Source organism: Pan paniscus, chromosome 9, assembly GCF_029289425.2.
Source record: "Pan paniscus chromosome 9, NHGRI_mPanPan1-v2.0_pri, whole genome shotgun sequence".
Classification (NCBI taxonomy): domain Eukaryota; kingdom Metazoa; phylum Chordata; class Mammalia; order Primates; family Hominidae; genus Pan; species Pan paniscus.
This window is the reverse complement of record NC_073258.2, coordinates 13,740,171-13,764,383: the sequence shown is the minus strand read 5'-3', so window position 1 is coordinate 13,764,383 and position 24,213 is coordinate 13,740,171. Positions and strand designations below refer to the sequence as shown.

The following is a 24,213-nucleotide window of genomic DNA, read 5'->3' as shown; positions in this document are numbered from 1 at the left end:
CATTCATGTCAGTACAGAGTGATGCGGGGACTGGCCCTGTGAGGCTCACTCTCGGCAGCCACCCTCAGCTTCTGTTTGTCACACGTTCAGTTTCTCGGTGCAGGATGGTTGTTTGAGGGGGTGCAGGGTAGTGGTGGATGTGCAATGTGGTAGAAAGAGTGTGGACATGAGGTCAGATAAGGGCTGGGGGTCCAGGCCCAGTTCTGCCCGTACCACATGTATGACGGGGGCAAGTGATCTGATCTTTCTAACCTGTTAGGTTCATAATCTGTAAAGTTGGGATGTAACTTGCACATCACTGAATGATTGTGAGGGATGTGATGGCCTGTATGCCATGATGCCTGGCCCGGTGCCCCACGTGTGATGGTGATGGTAGGTGTTACTATGCCTCACCCAAGAGCAAACTCTACACAGGTGAAGAAAGGGGACATCGGAGGCTAAGAGTTGGGCTGAAAACCTGCGGTTATCCCCACTCCAGAGTCCCTGGGCTGGGGTGGCTCCCTTCATTCCAGCAGCCCTTTGAGAATCCATGAAGACCCATGCCTAACGTATCCTTGCCTGTGTTCCAGAGCTCAGGAACGTGCTATTCTGTCTGTCTCCTCATTGGTAAGTGATGATGGAGTGAGTTGTTTCATTAATCCAGCCTGCAGTCTCACTCTTTCCTGATGGCACCACTGAAAGGAAGTGAATGGACCTTGCTAGGTCCACCTGGCTGTGAATCTCAGCTCCACCACTGGTTAGCTTGTGACCTGGAACTGAACACATAATTTCTCTTGACCTCAAGTATCTGTAACTTAAAGCTTAGTTCATAGGAAATACCATTTAACTGTGGGTTATATTGTTTTTATGTCTTAATATATAATATTTATATATCTGTTTATGCATTTACTTCTGTATGTACATATATATACACACTACACACACACACACACACACACACACACACATATAATTAGTATGTGTCCATCTCTGCTAGACACTTTCAGTATGTCAGTTGATGTAATCTTAAAACCACCTTGCCAGCTTATCCTCATTTGGCTCAAACATGTAAAGATATCCCTAGGCCCCACCACCAATAGTTGAGTGTGTAGGTCATAAGTCCTAGAACATGATTGTAGGTTTTACTATGTCACAGCCAGGAGCAACTGCTCCCACAGCGAAGGCTGGGAAGAGGAGGGCTACCGCCCAGCAGCACTGCTTTCTCTACCAGCACTGACTCCTTAGAATCCACAGCCTCCACAGGGCATAGCCCAAAGGACTTTCACAGCTGCCCCCTGGAACCTGCCTGCAGTTATCCCTGATTCTCAGGCCACCCAGAGCTGGTGCCCATTCTCTGGGTGAGGTGAGCACCCAGCCAGCTTCCCACCCTGCTTTTAGAAAGAACCTTATTTCCATTTCTCTTTTGGTAGTTGCAAAAGAGAGGCAGACCAGCCATCTCCTGCCTGGACACATCAGCTCAGGGTCAGGGGAGCAGGCAGACAGGGAGGGAGCCAACGGATGTTACAGGCACGCAGATGTTAGTGCCGCAGTGTTAACCTTCTGTGCACCAAGTGATGGTGAACTCTGGGCTGCTCCTGCAGCTTCCATGCTTAAAAAAAGGAGCTGCTTGATTTGTTATTCATTCCACATGATATGTTCTTCACTTCATGTCCAAACTCCACAATTAGAGTTGTAAACAGTGAGTTTTGCATGACTTTTATTAAACTCCTGCAGGCTGGGGAGAAGCAGTCATTAGCAGCTCCACAGTGGGCCAATGTTCAGACTCACTAACCAGAGAGGGGCTGAGTCTCTTGCCCTCCACCCACCGTTCTCTGGACAGTCTTGCTTCCCAGGCCTCTCTGGCCTTGGGGACAGGTCACCAAACCCAGTGACAGAGGAGCTAATTTTAGATCCCACCTAGGCTCTGTGCTCTCTGCCAAGTCACATTACCTCACTGAGCCTCCCTGATCAGTAAAATGGGGGCGGGTGCTGTTAAATAAAGTAACAAACCTGCATGTGCCTAGCACCAAATCAGGCACAGAACTGGGCTCAGTAATACTGGTCTCTCGTTCAAACTGGAGTAATCTCTCAACAAACATTCATGATTATTAAAGGTAGCTTGCATTTGTTGCTTACTGTTTCTAGGCATCTTTCTAAGTGCTTTGTATATCTAAGCTCAGTTAAAACTCTCAATGGCCCTTTGAAGTAAGCACTGCTATTCTTTACAGGTGAGAAAACTGGGGCTTAAGTCAGGTATGTAACTTGCTCAAGGTTACACAATTACCGAGTGGTAGAACCTGGTTTGGAACCCAGGTTGCCTAACTTCAGACCCCATGCTCAGAGCCATGACTCAGTACTGTCTCCCTAGTTTAGTTAAACATGTGGCCCCTGCTCTCAGGAAGTTCTCTAGACAGAGACAGAACAATAAGCCATCACAGGGTGGTGTGATGCCAGCTTGGCACACAGGCAACATGCAGTGCACACTTGCTCGTGAGTGAAGGTTGCAATGAGAATATGGGATGGACTTCCTGATTAGTCAACTACCCAGGCATCCTCTTCTCCTTAGGATCTAAAGGAAAACGGAATCTAATTTGCAGTTTTCTCCCTGACAGTACTGATGGCAGGTTTCTAAGATATGGTTGGAGGAGATTTGAAAATATCTCTCAATCAGCGCTACCCTTCCCCATCCACCCTGGGCTTGAACACAGGCCACAGGCTCATCAGCTCCCTCCTGGCTTGTGAGGGCTGTCTGCACATGCCTCCTGCCTTTAAGGTTCTCCACTTTCTCTGAGGAATTGGGGTACTCATCTCCCCATTGGGAGATATCTAATCTCAGCATTCCAGGGCCCGAGCATTAGAGCCAAAGCCCCCCACTTCCCTTCTCCCCTTTCTTATCCCTCAAGCCTCAGCCAAAAGTCTGCTTCTTTAGGGCAGTCTTTCCTGACCATCCCATCTAAGGTGTCCTTACTTGTTATTCTTAGATCTCTGTACCTTGTCTGATTTTTTCACAGCTCTTGGATTTGGTGATTCTTTGTGAATTGTTACACCTGATGGTCTTTCTCCACCACTAGATGGTGAGTTCCTCCAGGGAGAGGCCTTTGTTTTATTCTCCAGGTATCCCCTTGTTCCTAGTGCACCGCCTGGCACAGGGAAGCCACTCAATGCACCTCTGTTTCCTAAATGAATGTTAAGAAAGTTGTTGATTTTTTATGTAAATGAAGGCTTAGCCAGTCTTCCTCACAGAGCCCTCCTAGCAGCCTGCAGACACACAGCCTTTGAAAATTCCCGGCCTTAATCTGAAGCCTGTTTTTTCTTCTGTAAAATGGGGTTAAGGCCATCTACCTTGTAGAGGCTTTGTGAAGATTAAGAGGACGGATACAACTGACCCTTGAACAACATGGGTTTGAACTGCATGGATCCACTTAAATACAAATTTTCTTCTGCCTCTGCCACAGCAAGACAACCCCTCCTCTTCCTCCTCCTCAGCCTGCTGAACACAAAGATGCCCTCCACCCACCATTCTTTGGAAAGTGAAGAACTTTATGATGGTCCATTTCTGCTTAGTAAATTTTTCTCATCTTTGTGATTTCTTATTTCTATTTTCTTTTCTCTAGCTTACTTTATTGTAAGAATTCAGTATATAATACACATAAAACACAAAATATGTGTTAACTGTTTATGTTATCCATAAGGCTTCTGGTCAACAGTAGGCTGTTAGCAGTTAAGTTTTGGGGGAGTCAAAAGTTATACATGGGCCGGGCACGGTGGCTCACGACTGTAATCCCAGCACTTTGGGAGGCCGAGGTGGGCAGATCATGAAGTCAGGAGACCATTCTGGCTAACACAGTGAGACCCCGTCTCTACTAAAAATACAAAAAATTAGCCAGGCATGGTGGCGGGCACCTGTAGTCCCAGCTACTCAGGAGGCTGAGACAGGAGAACGGCGTGAACCCGGGAGGTAGAGCTTGCAGTGAGCCGAGATTGCGCCACTGCACTCCAGCCTGGGCAACAGAGCGAGACTCCGTCTCAAAAAAAGGAAACTTACACATGGATTTCCAACGGCATGGGGAGTCAGCACCCCTAACCCCTGCATTGTTCAGGATCAGCAGTAAATAGGATGCTTGGCACCATGGCTGGCAAACATGAAACCCTCAATCAACCAGGTAATCACTGTTATTGCTAATATTAGTCTTAGTTGTTATTAGTCAAGATAGGAGCTGGCAGAATCTGTATCTGTTTATCACATTCAGTATATTTTTATGGCGACCTGGGATGGGAGCTTGAGAGATGTGCCCTCCCCTACTGGGATAGAAGCCAGCCCCTGGTTATCTTTCTTAATGATGGGCCAGTTGCTATGAGCACAGGTTGGAAAGGAGCAGGGGACACCTCCTTCTATCAGTGTCTCTCCTGCCACCAAGTCATGCTAGCACATGAAGCTGACCTGCCTTTCCATTTGACTCAACCCCCAGGCAGGAAACATGTAAACTCCTCAGACCCCAAGGATTTGGCAGGGCTGCTTTCACTAACACTTCCCCTTGCAGCTTTCTATAATTCATTCCCCCATTCAAAATGGTCTTGCAAAACCACACCCAGGAGAGTCCAGGATATGAACAGCAAGCCAGTGACAGAGTATAAGTTGCAAGAGTTCCATCTCCCTAATGGCATGTATACCGTGCCCTCCCCGAAGGCACTTCCTCTTTCATTTGAAGCAGGAAGTGGGGAGGTTTTCCTATGATGTCCCTTGCACCAAGTGTAGAAGTAGACCTTCAAGAAGTTGGGTACTTGAGTTGCTGCTCTTTGGTCCCGTTTCTTAGTAGGGTATCACCAACCTTTTAGGTGGGGCAGTTCTTTACTGCGTGGGACTGTCCTATTCAATGTAGGATGCTTACCATTCTTTGACCCTGACACCAGCAGTGTCCATATAAGACCAAAACATCCCCATACACCTCCAAAAGGCCTCTGGAGGAGGTGGTACCACTCCTGGCTGAGAATCTGAGAAGGGAGAGTAAATAAAGAAGCTCTGGGATTTGGGAATGGCTGGCGGCATTGAGTGTGGGTATCTGAATAATGTTTATATCAGGGCAACTTAAGGAAATGCTTGTCTATTGCAAGACAGTTCCTAAGGAGATGTGTTCAGAATATATCACGGGCATAAATGGATTCTTATATTTGATTTTCCCAAGTAACCCAATTGTTACCACATTGCCTTTGTCCCAGATGCTTTTTCTGAAATCGGTTTGTTGCTCTGCATTAGCCCTGCCTGGGTAGAGCTTTGGTGGAGTCCTTGAGGTTAGCACTGTCTTAATATACTGGGAATTTAAGCAGAGCTGGGCCCTCTAAATCAATCACCAGAACAGCTTTAGTTTTTTTCTTGCTCAAAAATGCACTATTAAATGCAGAAACACGTATGGGAGTGGAGGTTGGCTTGGGTGAAGGACACGTTTTAAAAGAAAAATTTTATAACAATTTTTTCTGCAGGAAAAAGGACTTGCTGGTCTTGCTTCTTGTACAACTGGGCTACGGAATAGATTTACATCTCCGCAGCATTTTTAGCATCCTTGGAATACGCTGGGTTGTTCAGAAGTCACCTAATCATATTTTCTTGGGGCACTCCAGGTGTTTAACAAATACATGTTGAACAAAGGAACAACTAAATTAATGGAAAATTAACTAAAGCTTTTTAAGTGGTGATTACAAAATGGAATGAGCCAGTGTTCCCCTTCTCGCACCCTCTGGGGGCTTCTTGGGTGGCAAGGTTCACCCTGTACTTGGGACCTGAGGACAGTTGAATCCAAGGGAGCATTTCATCCCTCATAATGCATGCCTTGGTTGTGGAGTGTCTGGGAGGACATGGCAGTGAGAAAACCTCTATCTGAGGAAGCAAATAAGGAAGTGGAGCCAGCAAGCGTAGACTTCTCTTGCTCAGAGTTTTCTGTGAAGGGATGGGGGCCCTGGCCATCAGAAGGGATGTGGGGTTGAAAGGAGGTGTGCATTTGGATTTGCTTTTTAAAGAAAGCAATAAGGGAACATGTTTCGAGACTGAAGGGAAGAAATAAGTAGAGAGATCTATTTAAGGGGGCAATTAACAAAGCAATATCCCTGGGGGTGGGGACAGGGTGAGGAGAGGTGGGATGTTCCTGGAGGACAGGAAATGAACTTCTGCTGAGGCCCAGGAGGAACAAGTTTGCAGGCTGTCTTGCAACTGAAGCATAAGGGGATCTGGGTATGTGAGAGAATGGAGAAGGTTTAGAAACCCTGCAGAGTGAAAGTGGCTCAGCTGCTGAGCAGGTACCCAAAGAAGTAATACTAGGTTGTGTTGAAGTACCTGGTTGAGGTTAAAGATCATGAGTTTGTGGTGGATTTAATTTACCCAGTTCCATGAATTTTCTCTGGTAGTGCTAGCATCCAGGGAACAGGTGTGGAGAAGGTGAACAAGGCTATAGAGGTGGGGTTTACAGGGTGTAAAAAGCAGAAAAAGTAAGGAATTTAAAAATTGAAGCTGCTAGCAAGAGTGCCATTATTGAAAATTGGGTGCAGCATTTCTAGGGAGAGGTCAGGAAAGAGTGGTAAGTATAGAAGGAAAGAAAGAAAATTATTATTCCAAAGGCCTCAATTAGGTTGATGAGCAGGGATTGGGAAGTAAGAGAGTGGGTAATCAAGATTAATAGGTGTGTCATTTTGTGTTGCTATAACCTGAGGCTGAGAAATTTATAATGAAGAGAAATTCATCAGCTCATGGCTATGGCAGCTGGGAAGGCCAATATCAAGGGGCCAGCATCCGGTGAGGGCCTTCTTGTGGTGTCATCCCATGGTGGAAGAGTAGAAAGAAGGGCTAGAGAGGGGACTAAACTTGTCCTTTTACAAGGAACCCATTCCCTTGATGATGGCACTAATCCATTCATGAGGGCAGCGCCCCAGTGATCCAAACACCTTCCATTAGGCCCTACCTCCCAGCACCACCACATTGAGGATCAAGTTTTCAACACATGAACTTTGGGGGACACAGTCAAACCACAGCAAGGTGATTGGGCAAAAGTAGGGCAATGGAGTATTAGACTTCAGAGGTAAAGTAGTTTGGGGCACTAAGAGCTGGGGTCTAGGTGTGGGTGGGCTAAAGTGGAACACAGCATACCACCCCAGAATTGAGGCCACAGTGCAATGTGAATGCTGCCCAGTGTGATGTAGAGGAAGCTGTGAGCCTGGTGCCAAAGACCTTGATGGACGTAGCTGACTGCCTGGCACTTAAGTGAGAAGAACAACATGGGCAGAGGGCAATGGTGTCTGATGTCTGATTCTTACAGAGGAGATGTTTTTTACACTAGGATGGAAGAGTGGAGGTGTAGAAGAGGCACCAGGGGAGAGGAGAGTGTCAACTCCACCTTGAATCCTGATTAGAGACTCAGCAGATTCAAAAAGGCATGAATAGGCATCCTCCAGGAAGAGCCTTGTTTGGTGGGAAAGGAAAGGTTTGTTTTGTTGGAAAGGGCCATCCTGGAATGATACTGGGGGTTTGATAAGAGGCTTCAGAAGGCTCAAGAGAAGGCTTAGGAGGGAGGGCAAGGAAGGGAAGGTCAACTGGGGATGAAGCACAGAGCATATCAGGGGTGGAGTGAGGATAAGAAACCCCCACAAAGACAAAAATTAATCTCATGTAGGGACATATTTAGTGAATTGCCTTTATTGAAAGTAACATATCTTCATGAAAATAGACAATGAAATGAATATCTGAGAGTGGTTTCCTCCAGGAAATCTGTGCTATGTGATTTCCACCATCGCTTACATGGCGAGGTTCTTCCTGCCATGCCAGGAAGTGGTGAGTAGAGTGGTATATGGAGATAGAACCATTGAAGATTTTTCTTCCAGGGAGTCTTCATGATCCATCTTCCACTGGAGTTTCCTCTAAGGAATTCCCTGTGGCTAAGGTAAAGCCATAAGGAAGTTCCATGAGAACTGGGAGGATTGGAGGAAGTGGGTATCAGAATCAGATTGAGAGAAACAACATCTCCTTGTACTGCAGCCACTGTTGTCACCCTTGGCCCCCAGCTTTTGTGCTCAGGACAAAGCGCCCATTTCCAAAACTCTGTCTGTCCTCGTGGCAACTGAACTTTGTTCCCATCACATTGCTCCAGTATTTCATGCTACATTCCGTCCAGGACCATCAGGGCTGTATGGAGTTTCCACTGTGCCAAAGGAAGGAATCAGCATCCCAGTTACCATGAAGAAAAGAGGGCTGGGAGTAGTGACCTTGGGGGGTCAAGGATGCCTTCCTGAAGAGCTGCTTCTGGACCTTAAAGGAAGAAAGAGTGGGATATGCACCAGCAAAGGCAGAGAAGAACACTTCAAAAGTGGGGGCCACATGTGGAAAGGGGTAGCATCAGAACCTTTCCTTCTTTCCTCTTGAAGAAGCAGGGCATTGTGATGGTTGAGGTGGGCTTTAGGGCCAGATGACTTGAGTTCAGATCCCAGCTCTGCCAGTTTTCCTGTTTGATAGCAAATTGTTGCTATCCAATAATTTACCTCTCTTTCATTCTTTTTTCTCATCTAAAAATGGACATGCCCTCATCTCTTCCCCAGGGTTATTTAAATAAGTATGTATAAAGCATTTGACATCCCTGACATATAGTGTGAACTCATTAAATTGGAAATATTATCATTATAATAATTTTTGTCCATCAGGAGGGGATAAAATGAATGTAATTTGCTGAACACCTACCTTGTGTGCCATATACTTTACAAACACCTGTAAAAATGAGGTACCCGTATCAGAACAATTTACCATATAACAAACTACCCCAAAATTTGGTAGATTGAGACACATCCATTTTTTTTTACCTGAGAGCAGACAATTTGGGCTAGGCTAGACTGGCCCTATCTTCTGCTAGTCTCAGCTGGGCTGACTCAGGCATCTGTGGTCAACTGCTGCTCAGCTAGTTGACTCTGCTTCTGGAGACTGGCTGACAGTCGGCTGGAGTGAGAGGCTTCTGGGCCATGTGTGTGTTATCATCTCACAGGCTAGGCCAGGCTTCTACACATGGTGGCAGGCACAGGGCAGCAAGAGAAGGCCAGCACCAATGCACGAGTGCTCATCAGGTCTATGCTTGTGTCACATAGGTGATGCACATTTCATTGGCCCAAAGTAAGACACAGCACAGCCCAGACTCGATAAAGGGAGAAATGAAGTGAAGGGAAGAGCTGCGCAGTCACATTGCAAAGTAGTTTGTGTGCGAGGATGGGAAAAATCTGTGGCCATTTGTATAACACGTCACAATGCCTCATCATGTTCACTTTGTATTATTTTATTCATTTGTTCACTCATTCAAAAATATTGAGTGCTCATCTTGTGGTATGGCAAGAAAAGGGATCCCCAATATGAATGGCCTTAGTTTTGTAACACTTTCTCTGTCATAGTGCAATCCATCTGGCATTGCTATCTGAGGTCTGTAACATCCAATAAAGACATGAGCTGGAGGAAAGCAGGTTATGTTTTCCCCAGGGACAAGGAAAATGGAGATGGAGATGGTGTTGGAGCAAGTGAAATAGAGAGATTTATATCTGCAGATTAAAATCAGCCACCATTATTTTATCCACATGAACTCCACTTTTTTTTTCTGGGCTAACATCTTCCTACTGGATCTTAACCTGCATATTTTATTACTATGTTCTTTCCTACATCCTTCTGATCACCAAGATTGCTAGTGAGTCCAGATCCCACATTGACCGTATGTTATCTGTGCATACTCGTGCACATGCACGCACACACACACACATACATACACACACATGCACACACAGACACACACACATTCCACCACTCTCACTGGGAATATTCTAAGCTCTGCTTAATGCTGTGCGGAATAACTGTTGTATGCTAAAAAGGTATTGAGCCTCCTCATTTCTCAGGAGGACCAGGTAAGGTCTAGACATGGCATAGACTATGTCCTGGGGAGAGACCCCATTCTATCCAAGTCATTAATCCACTGGGCTATATGGAGAGTGATGTCCAAGGTCCAAAACTGGCCAGAGAGCAGCTTAGAGGAGTTTTGGAGTAAGGGGTACGAGGCAGGCACCAGGGAGTGCACTGCATGAATTTCTGGAGTCCAAATGTCCCTGGAATAATTTATTAACACATTACTTGATTCAATTAATATGTTTTGAGTGTATATCATGTAATAAGCAGAGGTTCATTAATAGAGATATAAGGGTGGGCAAGACAAACATGGTGTCTGCCCTCAGGGAACTTGGAATCTAAAGGGGGTGACTGCTGTTACAGTAGCATCCCTGACAGCTAACACCAAGCACAAATCCTTCTATGTAATTCTGCCAACATCCTCGGAGGTTGGCAGCATTTTTAGCCTGTTTCCACTGATGAGTAAATTGAGGGGATGAATGGCTGTGTAAACTGTCTCTAGTCACATAGCTCGTGGGTAGTGGGGGCAGAGACTTGAGTCGAGGCAGTTTGGATCCCGACTCAGTCTTTCTTGAATCACCCCTCCCCTCCACCCACAATGGATCAAGTCTCATTGGTATATATGTTCAAAGTTTCTTGTACTTTTCCTTAAGAGCATGCATTGCATTTAGAAGGTCTATTTTGGTGTGATTATTTGGGGAGGAACCTGTCCATCAGTTCAGTCTTCCTTATGCTCCAGTAATGTATGACCTCAAAATCTCAATGGCTTACTGGGCCCTACTGCGTGTCTGTTTCTTCCCTGACCTTATCTCTCTTTTGCAGAATCTTGTCAAAAGCAGCTGATACTAAAAAGGCACACTCTGCATCTAAGCATGGGCTCACTTGCAACGTTAGCAGTCTACCAAGATATTGCAGGCCAACTAAGATATTTGTATCTTACCAAGATATTTCACCAACCGTCTCATCGTTGCATAGATGAGGTCACCATCTTTCCAGCCTCCAGTGGTGGTTTACTCATCACCTACCTCTGGACTTAAAGTCAGTGCCCATATTTTAAGGCTTGGCAGTACCCCTCCTCTAGTGTCGGTTTCTTTATCAGTCATCTTAGGCTGATGTCCGCACCTCTCAGTGGCTTACAACAAGATGTGTTCATTTCTTACTCATGCTCCTCGGTTGTCATCATTCAGCTTCAGCTCTGTCATCTCAACTTTTTCTAGGGCCAAAGGGGCAGCTCCTTTCCAGGATGCTGCAGGTCCAGTGGCAGAGAACAAAAAGACAGTGTATCACATGATTGCTCTTGAAGCTTCTGATTGGGAATGATATCTGTCACTCCCGCTCACGTTCCAGCTAGACATGTGGCCATGTCTGGCATTAATGATCTGGTGATGTACCATAGCTCAGTAGGGAGGGGAATACAGGAAGAAGCATCATAGGAGAGGGCAGAGACTATTTCGAACAACAAATCAATCTGTATTTAAGAAGTATGAATTGACTGTCACAAGCTGATGCAGAGTGGGCAGACTGTTGTTTGTGAAAAGAGTGTCAGGGGAAGTATTCCTCAGTGCATATGATATGCACCCTCTTTGCTGTTTGTGATTGAGTAGGCACAGTTTATGGCAGACAAGCAGACACAGCTATGAAGTGTTTTGAGCAGTACCTTCCAAAATAGGGCCCAGTAGTCAGATATCAGGTGTTTGAGATTTCTTGAACATAGAGAACTTACTAATGAACAAGCTAACTGTATTTGTTAATTTGAGGGGAGGGGGTCATTATCAACAACAAATAAAACAAATTTGGGTAGCTTAAGGTAAAGACAAAGGGTGAATGTTATTAGAGAAAACCTGGGGCGATTCCTTTTTATAGACTCAGAGGAAAGGTTGACCGGGAAAGGCAGGAACTAGGACAGCTCCAGGGGCCTCAGCAGTAAAAGTTCAGGGGTCTTCCCTAGAGAGTTGCCCTAAATGTGTCTTAGCTTCAGGGCTACTTTGTCTGTGTCTTTTCCTTTTCAGGTTTTAAATTCCTGGGAGAAGTCTACTTGGCTCTTTGTAACAGCTCCATTCTCACTGATGGTCAGGGTGGCAGAGTCCCAGAGCATAGACCATTTGGGCCAAGCCCTGGACAGAGCCATCTTCAGAGGAAATGGGTCACTGTCAGCCAGGCAGCCCCTCCAAGGGGTGTGTGCTAGATTTCCAGAGGCAGGTACTTCCTGAGGGTCAAAGCGAGGATGAAATGTGCTTTTCACCAAAGGTCCCTTGTCTCCGGGATGACCTCATGGCCTACAGAGAAGGATTGGCAAGATAAGTTTGTGTGATGGTGTCCCATAAACAGTCCCAGGTCAGAAGGGTGCAGCTGTTCCTCAGAGCCCCAGGTCTGCCTTGCAGGGACCTCAGGTGTCATCATGGCTGCTGCCCTGAAAGGTGGCCTGTCAGATGTGGAGTCCCCAGAAGGCTCAGGAGCACCAAGTCTGGTGTGTATGAGCCCCACTGCTGACTGAGGTTGCGCTGGGGCCCAAGTACAGTGCCAGGCTTGGGCTCAGCCTCTATCTAGTATCAGTGCTGAGGACCTGGACATAATGGCCACAGGTGTAGCTAGCCATGGGCCAGCATTGTCTTGAGTCAGGTTTCTCTAGAAGCAGATCCTGAGACAAGCGTTTGTGACAAGTAATGTATCTGAAAGGCAGTTCTAGAAGCATTAGTAAGGCAGTGGAAACATGAGCCAAGGGAGAAAGAAAGGTCAATTCATGTCATGTGAATGCACAGGTTAGCAGTGGGGGCCGCTGGTGCCAGTGCTGCTGGGGATTTCTGGAGGCCTGTAGGGAATATATCTCCAAATTAGCCCAAGAAGCAAGAAGGATGGGTTATTTGTCCACCAGCTTCCATCCGCCATTGGTTGGGGGCTGCTCCTGGAGCTAGGTACAGGCAAGGCAAGCTCCTGCAGCAAGAAAAGTCCCCCAGGCAGAGGGCAGCAGGGGCCAGTAGAGGAGGTTGTTCACATGGCCAGGGCTGGGGAGTGCCCAGATGCATGGGTGAGGCACTAACAGTATCTGCTATAGCCACAAACAGGGCTGACACCAGGTTATGCTGTCAAAGTGAATGGGATGGGTTTTCCAGGAGTCACTCGAGCTTTGTCCTATATCCAGGAGAGGCTGAGCCCTGAGGGGGATTGTCACCACATCCTTGCTATGTTCCACATCTGATGATGGTCTTCTCAAGGGTTGCTGATGGGCCAGGTGTGTTTTGAAGGACAGCCACTGAGGGCTGTCAGTCTCTCTGCCTTTTAAGGCTGAGTGCAATGACTGCGTCTCCAGAGCACTTGAGATATCCGAGTGCGATGTCGCTCCCCATGCCCTTTGCGGCTCTTTGCTGTCTCTGATTTTGTTCTGCCAGCAGCACGCATCCTGCGCATATCCTTTCCCTGAGCCAAGCCCAATTCTTCAACCACTGAGGCCTGGCCTACCACCCTGGCCATTGCTATTGATTGGGCCTCCTCTGTGATCTGTCCCATGGCAGCGTGTTTCTGCTTGATGTGGCTTTTGTTTGCAGCTCCCATCTGTGTCAAGGCACTTTGCTGGAGAAAGCCACTGATGCAGGAGCCTGTCCCAGGCAGCCAGGCTGGTCTGGGGGGTGCAGGCAGAGGGCAGGGGGAGGAAAGGGAGGAGCAGTGGCAGAAGAATCTGGATGAGGGGCTAAGGCCTAGATCAGGAGAGTTTGCAAGCCCTGGTCCCTAGAGACACACCCGGAGGCTGCAGAAAAAGAGAGACTTCACCAGCAATCCCAGTAAAATGGGGCACCCATTCTTTGTCTTGTACTCAACCACACCAAGGCACCTCCAGGCCAAGCTTGCTTCCAGGCTCCTTGGACGTTTTTGAGTCAGAAGACTCTTAGAGCCCCTCAGATGTGCTAACAAGTGGGGGCACTTACTGATCTGAATCACAGCTCCCTGGGGACCAGCGGGGTGCTACCCAGTCTCCTCCCCACCTCATCCCATTGGCACTATCATTTTTCAAATGGCATTGTACTGTCAAGCGTCTGTGGCTTGTGTTTGCCTGTTTCCTCTGCTAGAAGTCCCTTGTCCTTGACAAATATTTGGGCAAACTACTCTCTCTTTAGGCTGTTGTCTTTAGACTCATTACTCACTGACAGCCCCAGGTAGAGACTGTTACTCCAGCTCTGGGGCACCCCAGCACACTGCCCACTCATCTGTTATAAGCCTGGCCATGAGCATATTCTACCCATCCTCCTGCATGTCTGTCTCTCCGCCAGGCTGATAGTCCCTGAGGGAGGGGCTCCCGCTCTTCCCTCTGCTTTCCCAATGCCCAGGCCAGCCCTGGCACCCGAGAGGCAAAGAGGGTGTTTGTTGAATTGAATGGGATCGACTCCTCACTGATGGGCTGAGTTCCAGTTACAAACTTCTCCCCAAAGAGCTGAGGGATTCGTGTGCCTGTGCTCAGCCTCACCTGTTCCCGCTCCACCAGGGAAATGGGTTCACAGAGGAAGCCCTGAGCTAGAAACCCAGCCTTACACATGTATGTCGTCACACTAATGGAGAATGGTGCTTATAAATGCTTCCCATTCCTCACGTGGACCTCGTGCTGTGGTTGATGAACATAAGATCATTCTGGAAATGACTCTCCTTCATTTCTGATTTAGCGTCAGTGCACTGTGGCCCTCAGCACTGTAGCGAACTTCCATGTCAAGGGGTTAATGACCAATAACCAAACCCTTAAATCAGCCTGCCTGTCTGCAGAGAGGCCTGCAGGTCGTTCTTTGAAAAAGAGGAAAAAGAGCCCATTTCTAATACACATTCTGGATGTCAAAGCCAGCACTCTGTAAATTGAAATTTAATAAAGCAAGGCTCCCTTCCTTCTTCCCGCCCTCTGTGTCTGGCACCCTGCCTGTTTCCATGACTCCTACCTGCACACCTATTGATCAGACTCAAGACGGGCACAGAGATGAGAGGGTGAGGCATTGCAGCTGGACGGGTAGCCCTCTCCCTCCTGGGTCTTTTCTTGCCCTCCTATGGATACCCTGGTCCCTGCCTACCTTGTCCTTGCCCTGCAGATAGGGATAAGTTCCCCCTTCTCATTGTGGGGGCAAGCTAGATCCCGATCTGCAGGGGCATTGCTTTTAAGCTAGAATCCAGAAGGGTGTGTGTTGCACCAACATTTCACTCCTAGGCTTCCCAAACTCTCCTTAACCCAGCTGGTTTTCAACCTTGGTTGCACATTAGAATCACCTGGAATAAATCCCCGTGCCCAGGCCCCAGTCCCTGAGACTGTGGTTTATAGGTTTTAAAGCTCCCCAGGTGATTCTGCTCTGCAGCCAAGGTGGAGACCCCTGCCTTAGCTTGATTGCATTCAGGAGTTTGTCCTTGTGATTCTTGTGATTTCATTTGCTCTCAGATATTCCTCCTCTTCCAAGATCCAGCCCACAGCTTGACTGTGCCTTCAATGACCTTTGCCAACCGTCCAATCGTAAAAGTTTGCAATCACCCCATTATGTGTGACTCTTAACTCCCTAGACAGTGTCACACTCCCCTGTTATGTCCCCCAGCCCCTCAGAGAGCTGGGCTCTTAATTCCTTCTTGGGCTGCAACCAACAAAAATATGGATAAATATCCAAAGAAAAGACTGCAAGGATGCTGGTTCATCCCTTTCCAACGTAAGTGCCTGGCCAATTCCGTTGTCTTCTCCCTTACGATGGGTTCTAGAACCTCTTGTAAACAGTGTCCCAGTATAATGCTCCCTTTCTACCCCTCACCACTCTCCAGGCCCAGGACAGTTTCAGCCAAAGACGATCACTGCTGCCCCATGCAGGAGGCTCAGCGGGGAGAGTCTAAATGCCCCAAAGATACCTCATTTTTCACGGGCACCTACTTGATAGGCCAGCAGCGTTGTCAAGGAAGGCTCATTTAATGGAGGAAAAACAGCTAGTCCAAATTTACATGCCCATCGTTTGGAAGAGAACTCGTACTCCAGTTGTGCCTTGAAAATGTGTGTATTATTAAGTAATGTAATTAACCCTATTTTCCCAATGTTCTAGATTTGCCTGGGAGGCCCTCCTTGACTCTCCCTCTGCCCATCCCATGATTTTTGCATCTCAGTCTTTGTTTAGCTTGGTGAGGGCTCCAGAATTTCTGCAGAGGCATAACATAGGTATTGAGGTGTTGGTAGAAGAGGGGATTGGATCATTGAAAAATACATAAATTGTAGTTCCACTTTTGGTTCTTTAAGGAATCTCCAAACCATTTGATCCAGCAATCCCAATCCTGGGTGTTTACTGAAAGGAAAAGAAGTCATTCTATGGAAAAGACACTGGCACATGCGTGTTTATAGCAGCACAATTCACAATTGCAAAAACATGGAACCAGCCTAAATGCCCATTAACCAATGAGTAAAGAAAATGTGGTATACATACCATAGAATACTTCTCAGCCATGAACAGGAATGAGATAATGGCATTTGCAGCAACTTGGATGGAGTTGCAGGCCATTCTAAATGAAGTAACTCAGGAATGGAAAACCAAACATCCTATGCTGTCAGTTAAAGTGCAAGCTATGCTATGAGGATGCAAAGGTGTAAAAATTATGTAATGGACTCTGGGGACTTGGAGGAAGAGGTGGGAGGGAAGTGAGGGATAAAAGATACACAATGGGGCCGGGCACGGTGGCTATGCCTGTAATCCCAGCACCTTCAGAGGCCGAGGCGAGCAGTTCACCTGAGGTCAGGAGTTCGAGACCAGCCTGGCCAACAAGTTGAAACCCTGTCCCTACTAAAAGTAAAAAAAATTAGCTGGGTGTGGTAGTATACGCCTGTAATCCCAGCTACTTGGGAGGCTGAGTCAGGAGACTTGCTTGAACCTGGGAGGCGGAGGTTGCAGTGAGCTGAGATCATGCCATTGCACCCCAGACTGAGCGACAGAGTGAGACTGTCAAAAAATTAAAAAATAAAAACCCTACACATTAGGCAGAGTATCCACTGCTTGGGTGCTGTGTGCACCAAAATCTCAGAAAGCACTACTAAAGAATTTATACAACCGAACACCACTTGTTCCCCAAAAACTATTGACATAATAATTTAAAAATAAAAATACGTAGATTGGCCATATCAAAGAATGCAAGGGAGTGGGGCCTGGTGGAGGTTGGAGGCAGGAGGCAGGAGGCAGGAGGTTGAGATTCTCATCTGCATGTTTGCAAAGGCTCTTTGGTGGAGTAGAAGCTAACAAAGGCCTACTCATCCGCAACACCCTCCTCCTGGGCAGAAGCCGCCTGCTTCAGAGAAGTGGTTTTCAAACTTCTTAAAATTCATCATAACCTGTTGTTCAAAGAAAATGTTATATGAAAGCCAGTTATCCAAAAGACAAAAGAAGATCTGCTGTGATGGGGCTGGGAGAGGGGCTCTAGAACCCCACCCACAATGGCCCCTGAGACCCCTTCTTGGAATCCCCAGAGCTCAGTGTGACAACCTGGTGGGAACGGCCCTGGTAGTCCCATCGCTGGTTCATGGGTGAGTTCATGGTGGCCCTCGGGACCAAGCTCCCGGGCCTGGGCAGCTGCAGCTGAGGTTCGGGACTGGGCAGAGGCAGTGGCCATCAGTGCAGCCGAGGAGAGCCCCTCCAAGGAATGGATAAGGGGCCACAGGCCCTGTGCTGCCAGAACTCAGCCTTGCTCAGGACTTCTCCCTAGGCAAGGAGGGGAGAGAGCAACTGCCTACCTGAGTGTCTTCACAAGTTTTTAAAACTCTCATAGCCTCAGTTTCCTTATCCTTAAAAGTGGCAGTAGCCACGGGCATGGAAAACACCTAGCAGAGGACTGCTAGGCGCACAAAACTATGTGTGTTTTCTTCTCTTCCTTCCCTTCCTGAAGCTGTGGCAGAGTTTCCATCAGCCAGGTGAGGCTTGACACATGTGAGGGGTGGCTTCTATGGAGGGCTAGAGGCCAGGCTCTGAGACCAGGGTATCCTGCAGGATGGGGGCCCTTGCCCCAAGGTGAGGGACAGAGTCAGGAGAACCTCCGGCCCTGGGGGACGTTACCCAGCCTCGACTCTGTGGCTCTAAAGGCAGGAATGTGCAACCAGAGTTCTGTGGTCTCCCTGGCCAGCTGTTAGCTCTCAGTCATGGCTCCTACCCCTGGCCTGGAGGAGAGGAAAATGCCACTAGCGTAAGATCCAGGATACGGATGTGTTGATTGTTTTACCTTGCAGGTGATTTTGCCCTTCCTCCTGCAAGAATCAAAATGAAATGCTGGAGATCTGGTTTGCAGCCCTGCTGAGCTGTGTAGAGCTGAGTAGAGAATGAGCCAAATCAATCATTGGCAGCTGAGGAGGAGCTGAGTGGGCGGGGATGACGTTTCTCTGCCCCGGGGGTTTGTAAGACGTCCACAGGCAGGATAACAGTTCACCCCAGCCTCAGACCAGAGTTACAGGAGGGATGCTGCTGTCTCAGAACTTTGTAGCATCTTTTATTCTAGGCTCCTCCAGCTCTCTGGTACTGTCTTAGTCCAGGCCCCCATCATGGTTGGAAGGGGTCACAGTGGAAGTCCTCTCCCGGCTCCCCCTGCCCCTCCCAGCCTGGAGGCTGGAGCTGGAGTGACCCCAGGGAGGTGGGCAAGGGAGGTGAGTGGTCGCACATGTGGCTCTGGAGTTAAACTGCCTCGCTGTAAATCTCAGCTACTCACCAACCGTGCGACTTTGGAAACATTGCTTATGGTCTCCGTGCCTCAGCTTTCTCGTCTATAAGGTAAGGGATAATATTAGTACCTGCCTCATGAGTTATTGCTAAGATTAAACAAGATAAAGCATGTAAGTCATTTCATGTCTGGCACAGTGTAAGAGGTAAAAACATGTCAGCTTTTATTATACCTTAAGTTGGGGTATCTCAACAGCGGCACTACTGACATTTTGGCTAGATAATTCTTTGCTGTGGGGGGCTGTCCTGTGCACTTAGGATGTTGAGTGGGATCCCAGACCAGCCACTAGACACCTCCCACCACCCCCACCATCATGACAACCAAAAATGTCTCCAGGCATTCCAGATAGCCCCTGGTTTATAACATTCCTCCATTGAGGACCACCGTTCTAAGTCACTTTTTGCCTTACACGTTCCAGAGTCCCCATTGCTCAGAAAGCTTAGCTATGCTTGCTGGGACTGCAGGCACTGAAGGTAGGGCATCTTGAACACCTTTTTTGTGTTCGAGCAATTTGTTTATTTAATCCGCTAGGCTGGGCTTCTGAGATGTCCATGTGAGGACTTGAGAGAATCCTCTTTGCCGAACCTCCCTCTGTGATCTGCCAGCCTTGTGATTACGCCAGTCAAGAGGCACTTTGATGTTTTGTTTTTAAATAACAACTGTCTGCCCCATTATGATTTTCCCAGACTCTGGGGCAATAAACAGCTCTGATGACAGCTGTACCAGATAGTAAGTGCACACGTCTCTCCCAGCATCTCCCTAAACTCTTCAGAGCAGATAAGTGGATAAAACTGATTTCAGCTGTTACCTGAGTAGCCACTTGGGTCTGCCAAGTCTGCTCCAGAGACAAGAACCAGGCTTTGATGACAGAAGAAGAAAAACATGGGAATGACTGGCTCCCTGGCTGTCCTTGTCTCACAGCCCACATCCCCAAACCTCAGGAAATCTGGGTCCTGGCATGCAGGGAGATTAAGAGCTACAGTGTCCTAAGGAGGTCACAGTGCATTCAACCCAAGGGCATAAACAAGTGTGCACCTTTTGGTGAGAGGCCCAGGTGGCAGGCTGAGGCTCCGCACAGTTGAATATTCAGGGCAGTCTTTCTGGATATGGTGGGTTCTCGTTTCTATTTTCAAAGTAGTAAGAGTTGGGGTAGGTGAGTACAAGAAGTAGGGGCACTTCTCATATTCATGTGATTGGGGTCATTGTTTCCTGATATGTTGTTGGTTTCCCTAATGCGGCATGGCTTCTCCAGGACAGGGACCATGGCTTTTCTCATTTCTGTAGTCCTAGATCCCAACTTAGAGATTACTTGTTAGTTGAATAGAGGTATGGGTGTGATGTCTAACTCTATGGCTGTTTAATTTTCTCCATCCTACCAGTTGCCAAGTTCTCCCTCAACTCCAATAAACTAGAAGCCACAGGACATCAGCTTTCTTCGGTGGTGACCTGGAAATCCAGGCCACACAATGGACAGTCTCAGGATTCTGAAAGAGCAAACCACCTCTTGCCCAGGATAGCTTTGAAGAGGCTCCCCTTGCCTCTCGTTCTGGTTACATTTCCACATCAAAGCTGGACATCCCACATTTGGCCTCTGCTCAGAACTTTGGTCACAGTAAATCCTTCACCTTTGTTATAGAAAAACTCAGTCATTTTAGTCATTTTGATGTCAATTTCCATGGATTTGCCAAGCTTGATAACTTGTAAGTTGACCACAGAGAGCAGATCTTAGCTGTAATGAGCGTCTTCTGCTCCTCCCTCCAGACACACTCTCCACCCACCTCCCTCCACCCTGAGAGGCTGACGTTATGGAACATTTCAATGGAAATCTCTGGTTTCCAGTTGGGTTCTGCCAGTGGCCTGACGTAGCATGAGATTGAAGTGGGGAGGAAAGAGTGAACTTGGGGTGTTTATTCAGCATCACTTGCCATGACCCCCAAGCCCTCCTCTCAGCTTTCTCTCCATGACTTTTCTCTTACACGTTCTGGTGACAGCTCTGTCCTCTCATTCCACTGGGCATAGGGGTACTAACTGCTTCATGTTACTTTCCTCAGGGAGTCATCCTATCCCTTGTGGTTCCCTGACACCCTACCCACACCTTTGAAAATGGTGCCTTTATTACATACTCCTCGGGTCTCCCCCTACTAAAGTGGGCCGTCTATTTCCTGTTGAAGTATTGACTGATACACTGGCGTAAGGGAACACCCTGCCTGCCCTTCACCCCCTCCCAAGAGCCTAAAGAGACTTCTGAGCTTCAGGAAGAATCTGCCGTGAAGGACCACCCTTACTCACCCTCCTCACCTGCACTGCCTTCTTTCCACTTCTGTCCCTTTTATGGCCTAGCACACAGGTTTAAAAAGTAGGTGTCAACCACCCTCTTTTGCTAAAGCAAGAAATACATCATTTTGCCATTTTGAATTAATCAAAAATATTTGCCAATGAGAATTTTTGAACATGTCAAGATAACCAGAGAGAACACCCTGAATATTCTAACCTAAAGTGGAAAAGTGTGGTATCTTGGTTTGTTTCTGGGGCCTAATCACTGAGGCAGGGGGGCACTAATGATGAGGGTAGCAGCATGTTAATGCCTTTAGCAATGTGAGGAGAAGAGTTCACAGAACGCTAAGACTTTTCACTTGGAGCCCTGACTGGGAACCATGGCTCAGGGCTGAGGGAAGTTGTTGAAAACATTGAAGGCCAAGAGTCATGTGGCTTTCCCCTAGACCAGACCCAAACTACAGCCCATGGGAGACTCCTACTTTTGTAAATGATGTGTTAATGAAACACAGCCATTTGTTTATGTTTTTTTTTTCTGGGATGTGTTTGCACTACAGTAGGAGCGTTGAGTTTTCAGAGGCTGTACGGTCCTCTGTGCAGAAAGGAGTTTGCAGAGCTGGCCTGGCTGCTGTCCTTTGAGAGGCTTGCTTATGAGGTTGGCATCTAAGAGCCTGGGTCTCAGGATTCCCAGCAGAACTGATAAGAGTGGCTCTCTGTGCTTAATCTGATTATACAAACAAAACAGCCTAGGTTTACCACCCACTTTCCTTCTGGAAGCCTGGGATTTTGGTGCATACCAGGCAGAGGCTGCCTATGTGACAGCCCCCAGTAAAAACCCTGGTGCTGCGTCTCTAACGTAATTCTCTGGTAGGCAGCATTTCCCATGTGTTGTCACAGCTCAGAGGAATTGAGCATGTCCTGTGCAACTCCCCCGGAAGGGGACCCTTGGAAACTTGGACCTGGTTTCCCCAGGATTTGTCCAGGAGCCTTTCTCCTTTTTCCTTTTCCTTTTGGGTTTGTTTTGTATCCTTTTGCTGTCATAAATCATAGCAGTGAGTACAGCTACGTGCTGAGTCCTGTGAGTCCCCATAGAAAATCATTTAGCTGAGGGTGGTGTTGGGGACTCCCCAGCACACCCAGAAAACCAAACATTGGTCATCCTGACCTTTAAGAAAAAGTTTGCCACCTCCTGCTCTGCACAGTCTTAGTGTGCATGGAAATTATGTGTTATACATCTCCCATCCCACAAGACTCTGCGCTCCCTGAAGGCGCGATCCAGGCTTTTTACTCTGACAAAGCACAGTATCTGACATGAAATATTTATGAAGGGAGGAAATCAGGGAATCTGTAAATAATGGATTCAAGGCGGGCAGATCACGAGGTCAGGAGTTTGAAACCAGCCTGACCAACATGGTGAAACCCCGTTTCTACTAAAAATACAAAAATTAGCCGGGCATGGTGGTGCGCACCTGTAATCCCAGCTACTCAGGAGGCGGAGGCAGGAGAATCACTTGAACCTGGGAGGTGGAAGGTTGCAGTGAGCCGAGATAGCGCCACTGCACTCCAGGCTGGGCAACAGAGCAAGACTCTGTCTCCAAAAAAGAAAAAAAAAGAGGGGTTTGTAAACTGGGTGAAGAAATAAATTTAAAAGGTTATAACCAATGTTTTCCAATGAAAGATTAGAAATCAGTGTATATTACATATGTAAGGGTGTTTTATTTCTTGTAGTTATGCAGGTGGACCAGACACTATACCGGATCATAATGTAAAAGGGTTTCTTCTTGTCCATTGCAATAGAAAATAATCTGAAGGCCACTGGATGTGAAGACTCCGGGGTCTTCCCTAACTGTGGCCTCTCTGCCAGCTGCCTGGAAGAATCACCGCCTACCCTCCTGTCTCTGTGGCCATTGGCATTTATCCACACTCTCTCCCTCCCTCCACCCCCAGAACGTGTACTACACGAGCAGTCAGCAGATCCATGTGGGCATTCTGAGCCCCACCGTGGATGATGATGACAACCGATGCCTGGTGGACGTCAACAGCCGGCCCCGGCTCATCGAGTGCAGCTACGCCAAAGCCAAGAGGATGAAGCTTCACTGGCAGTTCTCTCAGGTAACAGCCCCAGAGCCCGGGCACAGTGGCAGCCATCGTGGAGAGTGGCCTCAGGGGCCAGGGAGGTGATGGAGGAGAGGGGAAGGGGAAGGAGAGACAGACTGGCAGTAGTGAGGCTGTGGCTCCAGACTGCTTTGCTTCTCAGGGATTTGCTGATCAAATTACCATGTGCTGTGGGTCTCATGTGTTAACTATTGACCCCTGTGATATTGGCTCTGAGGGAGTTTATTATTGTTGTTGTTTTATTATAATGATTTTATTATTGTACCTTTTAGATATAAGGAAACTGAGGCTCAGAGATGGGAGTCCCCTGCCCAGAGTCTCACAGCTGGGGCGGGGCTGGGATATAAACTCAGGTCTTTCTGACTTTAAACCTTCACGTTTCTCCTATACAAGCCTCTGCTCACGAGATGGAGCCCCCAGTCTCCCAGGTGTAGACAGCGCTGGGTCTCTGATCTGCAACCCCCTCTGCCTTCAACGCAGTATTGGGTCACTCTGGGAGAAGAGGTTTCCTTGCCAGACAGCATCTTGGGGCCATTTGGCGAAAGGCAGTCCTCACACTAGTGACCGTGGGACATTCCTTTATTAAGTCTCTGTTAATTCAGGGGCCCATATTTGACTTCCTGCTCTTCACTGGCCCCTAGTAGCTCCCATTATAGAATGGTTGCCAAGGATCTAGATGCCTAGCTTTGAGAACTTCTGCCTCTGCCCAGAGGTCTCCTAGTCACCAGGGAATCTGCTAAGGTAGGATCCATTTTCAGCCACAGATAGGGATGCCTGCCTCCCAGGTGGAGCAGGTAAAGTGTTAATAACAGGAAGTGAGGGAGCCCATGGGGTTGTGGAGCCTCAGGGCTGCCTGGGGGCTGTACATGGTGGACACTCCCAGGGAAGTTCGGGAGGGAACACCTGTATTCATGGAACTGAGTGGCAGGAGTCCCTGACTCCAGCCTCCTGGCAAGCTGCTTCTCCCCTGGTGAGGATGGAGGCTGCTGGGGGCACTGCAAGGAGCTTTGGAAGCTGGCTATACCTTGATTCCAATCCTGGCATCCAGTTACTCTCCCTGTAGCAAGGGTGATGGTAAGGAGAGTCCCAGCTACATCATATTGTATGGGCATAGGGCACCTTTGACTGGTCTGGGTGTGCAGAATTAGAGCACTTACAGAGACTCTTAGGTCCTAAATAAACAGTGAATGTCAATACTGAGCTGGAAGTTCAAAACAAGGTCATGGACTTAGGAGCTAGTTAGAAAGCAGAAC

At 47.8% G+C, this 24,213-nt stretch overlaps 1 protein-coding gene across 2 annotated transcripts in view; it reads left to right on the top strand.

The window, feature by feature from the left end:
- The window catches only part of GALNT18 (polypeptide N-acetylgalactosaminyltransferase 18), a 350,566-nt gene that overhangs the window by 304,536 nt on the left and 21,817 nt on the right, over positions 1 to 24,213 (top strand). For both annotated transcript variants that reach the window (XM_003818167.5, XM_008971424.4), the window contains one exon: positions 22,793 to 22,957. In XM_003818167.5, coding sequence (XP_003818215.3) covers positions 22,793 to 22,957 — 165 coding nt within the window. The remainder of the gene's footprint in view (positions 1 to 22,792; positions 22,958 to 24,213) is intronic.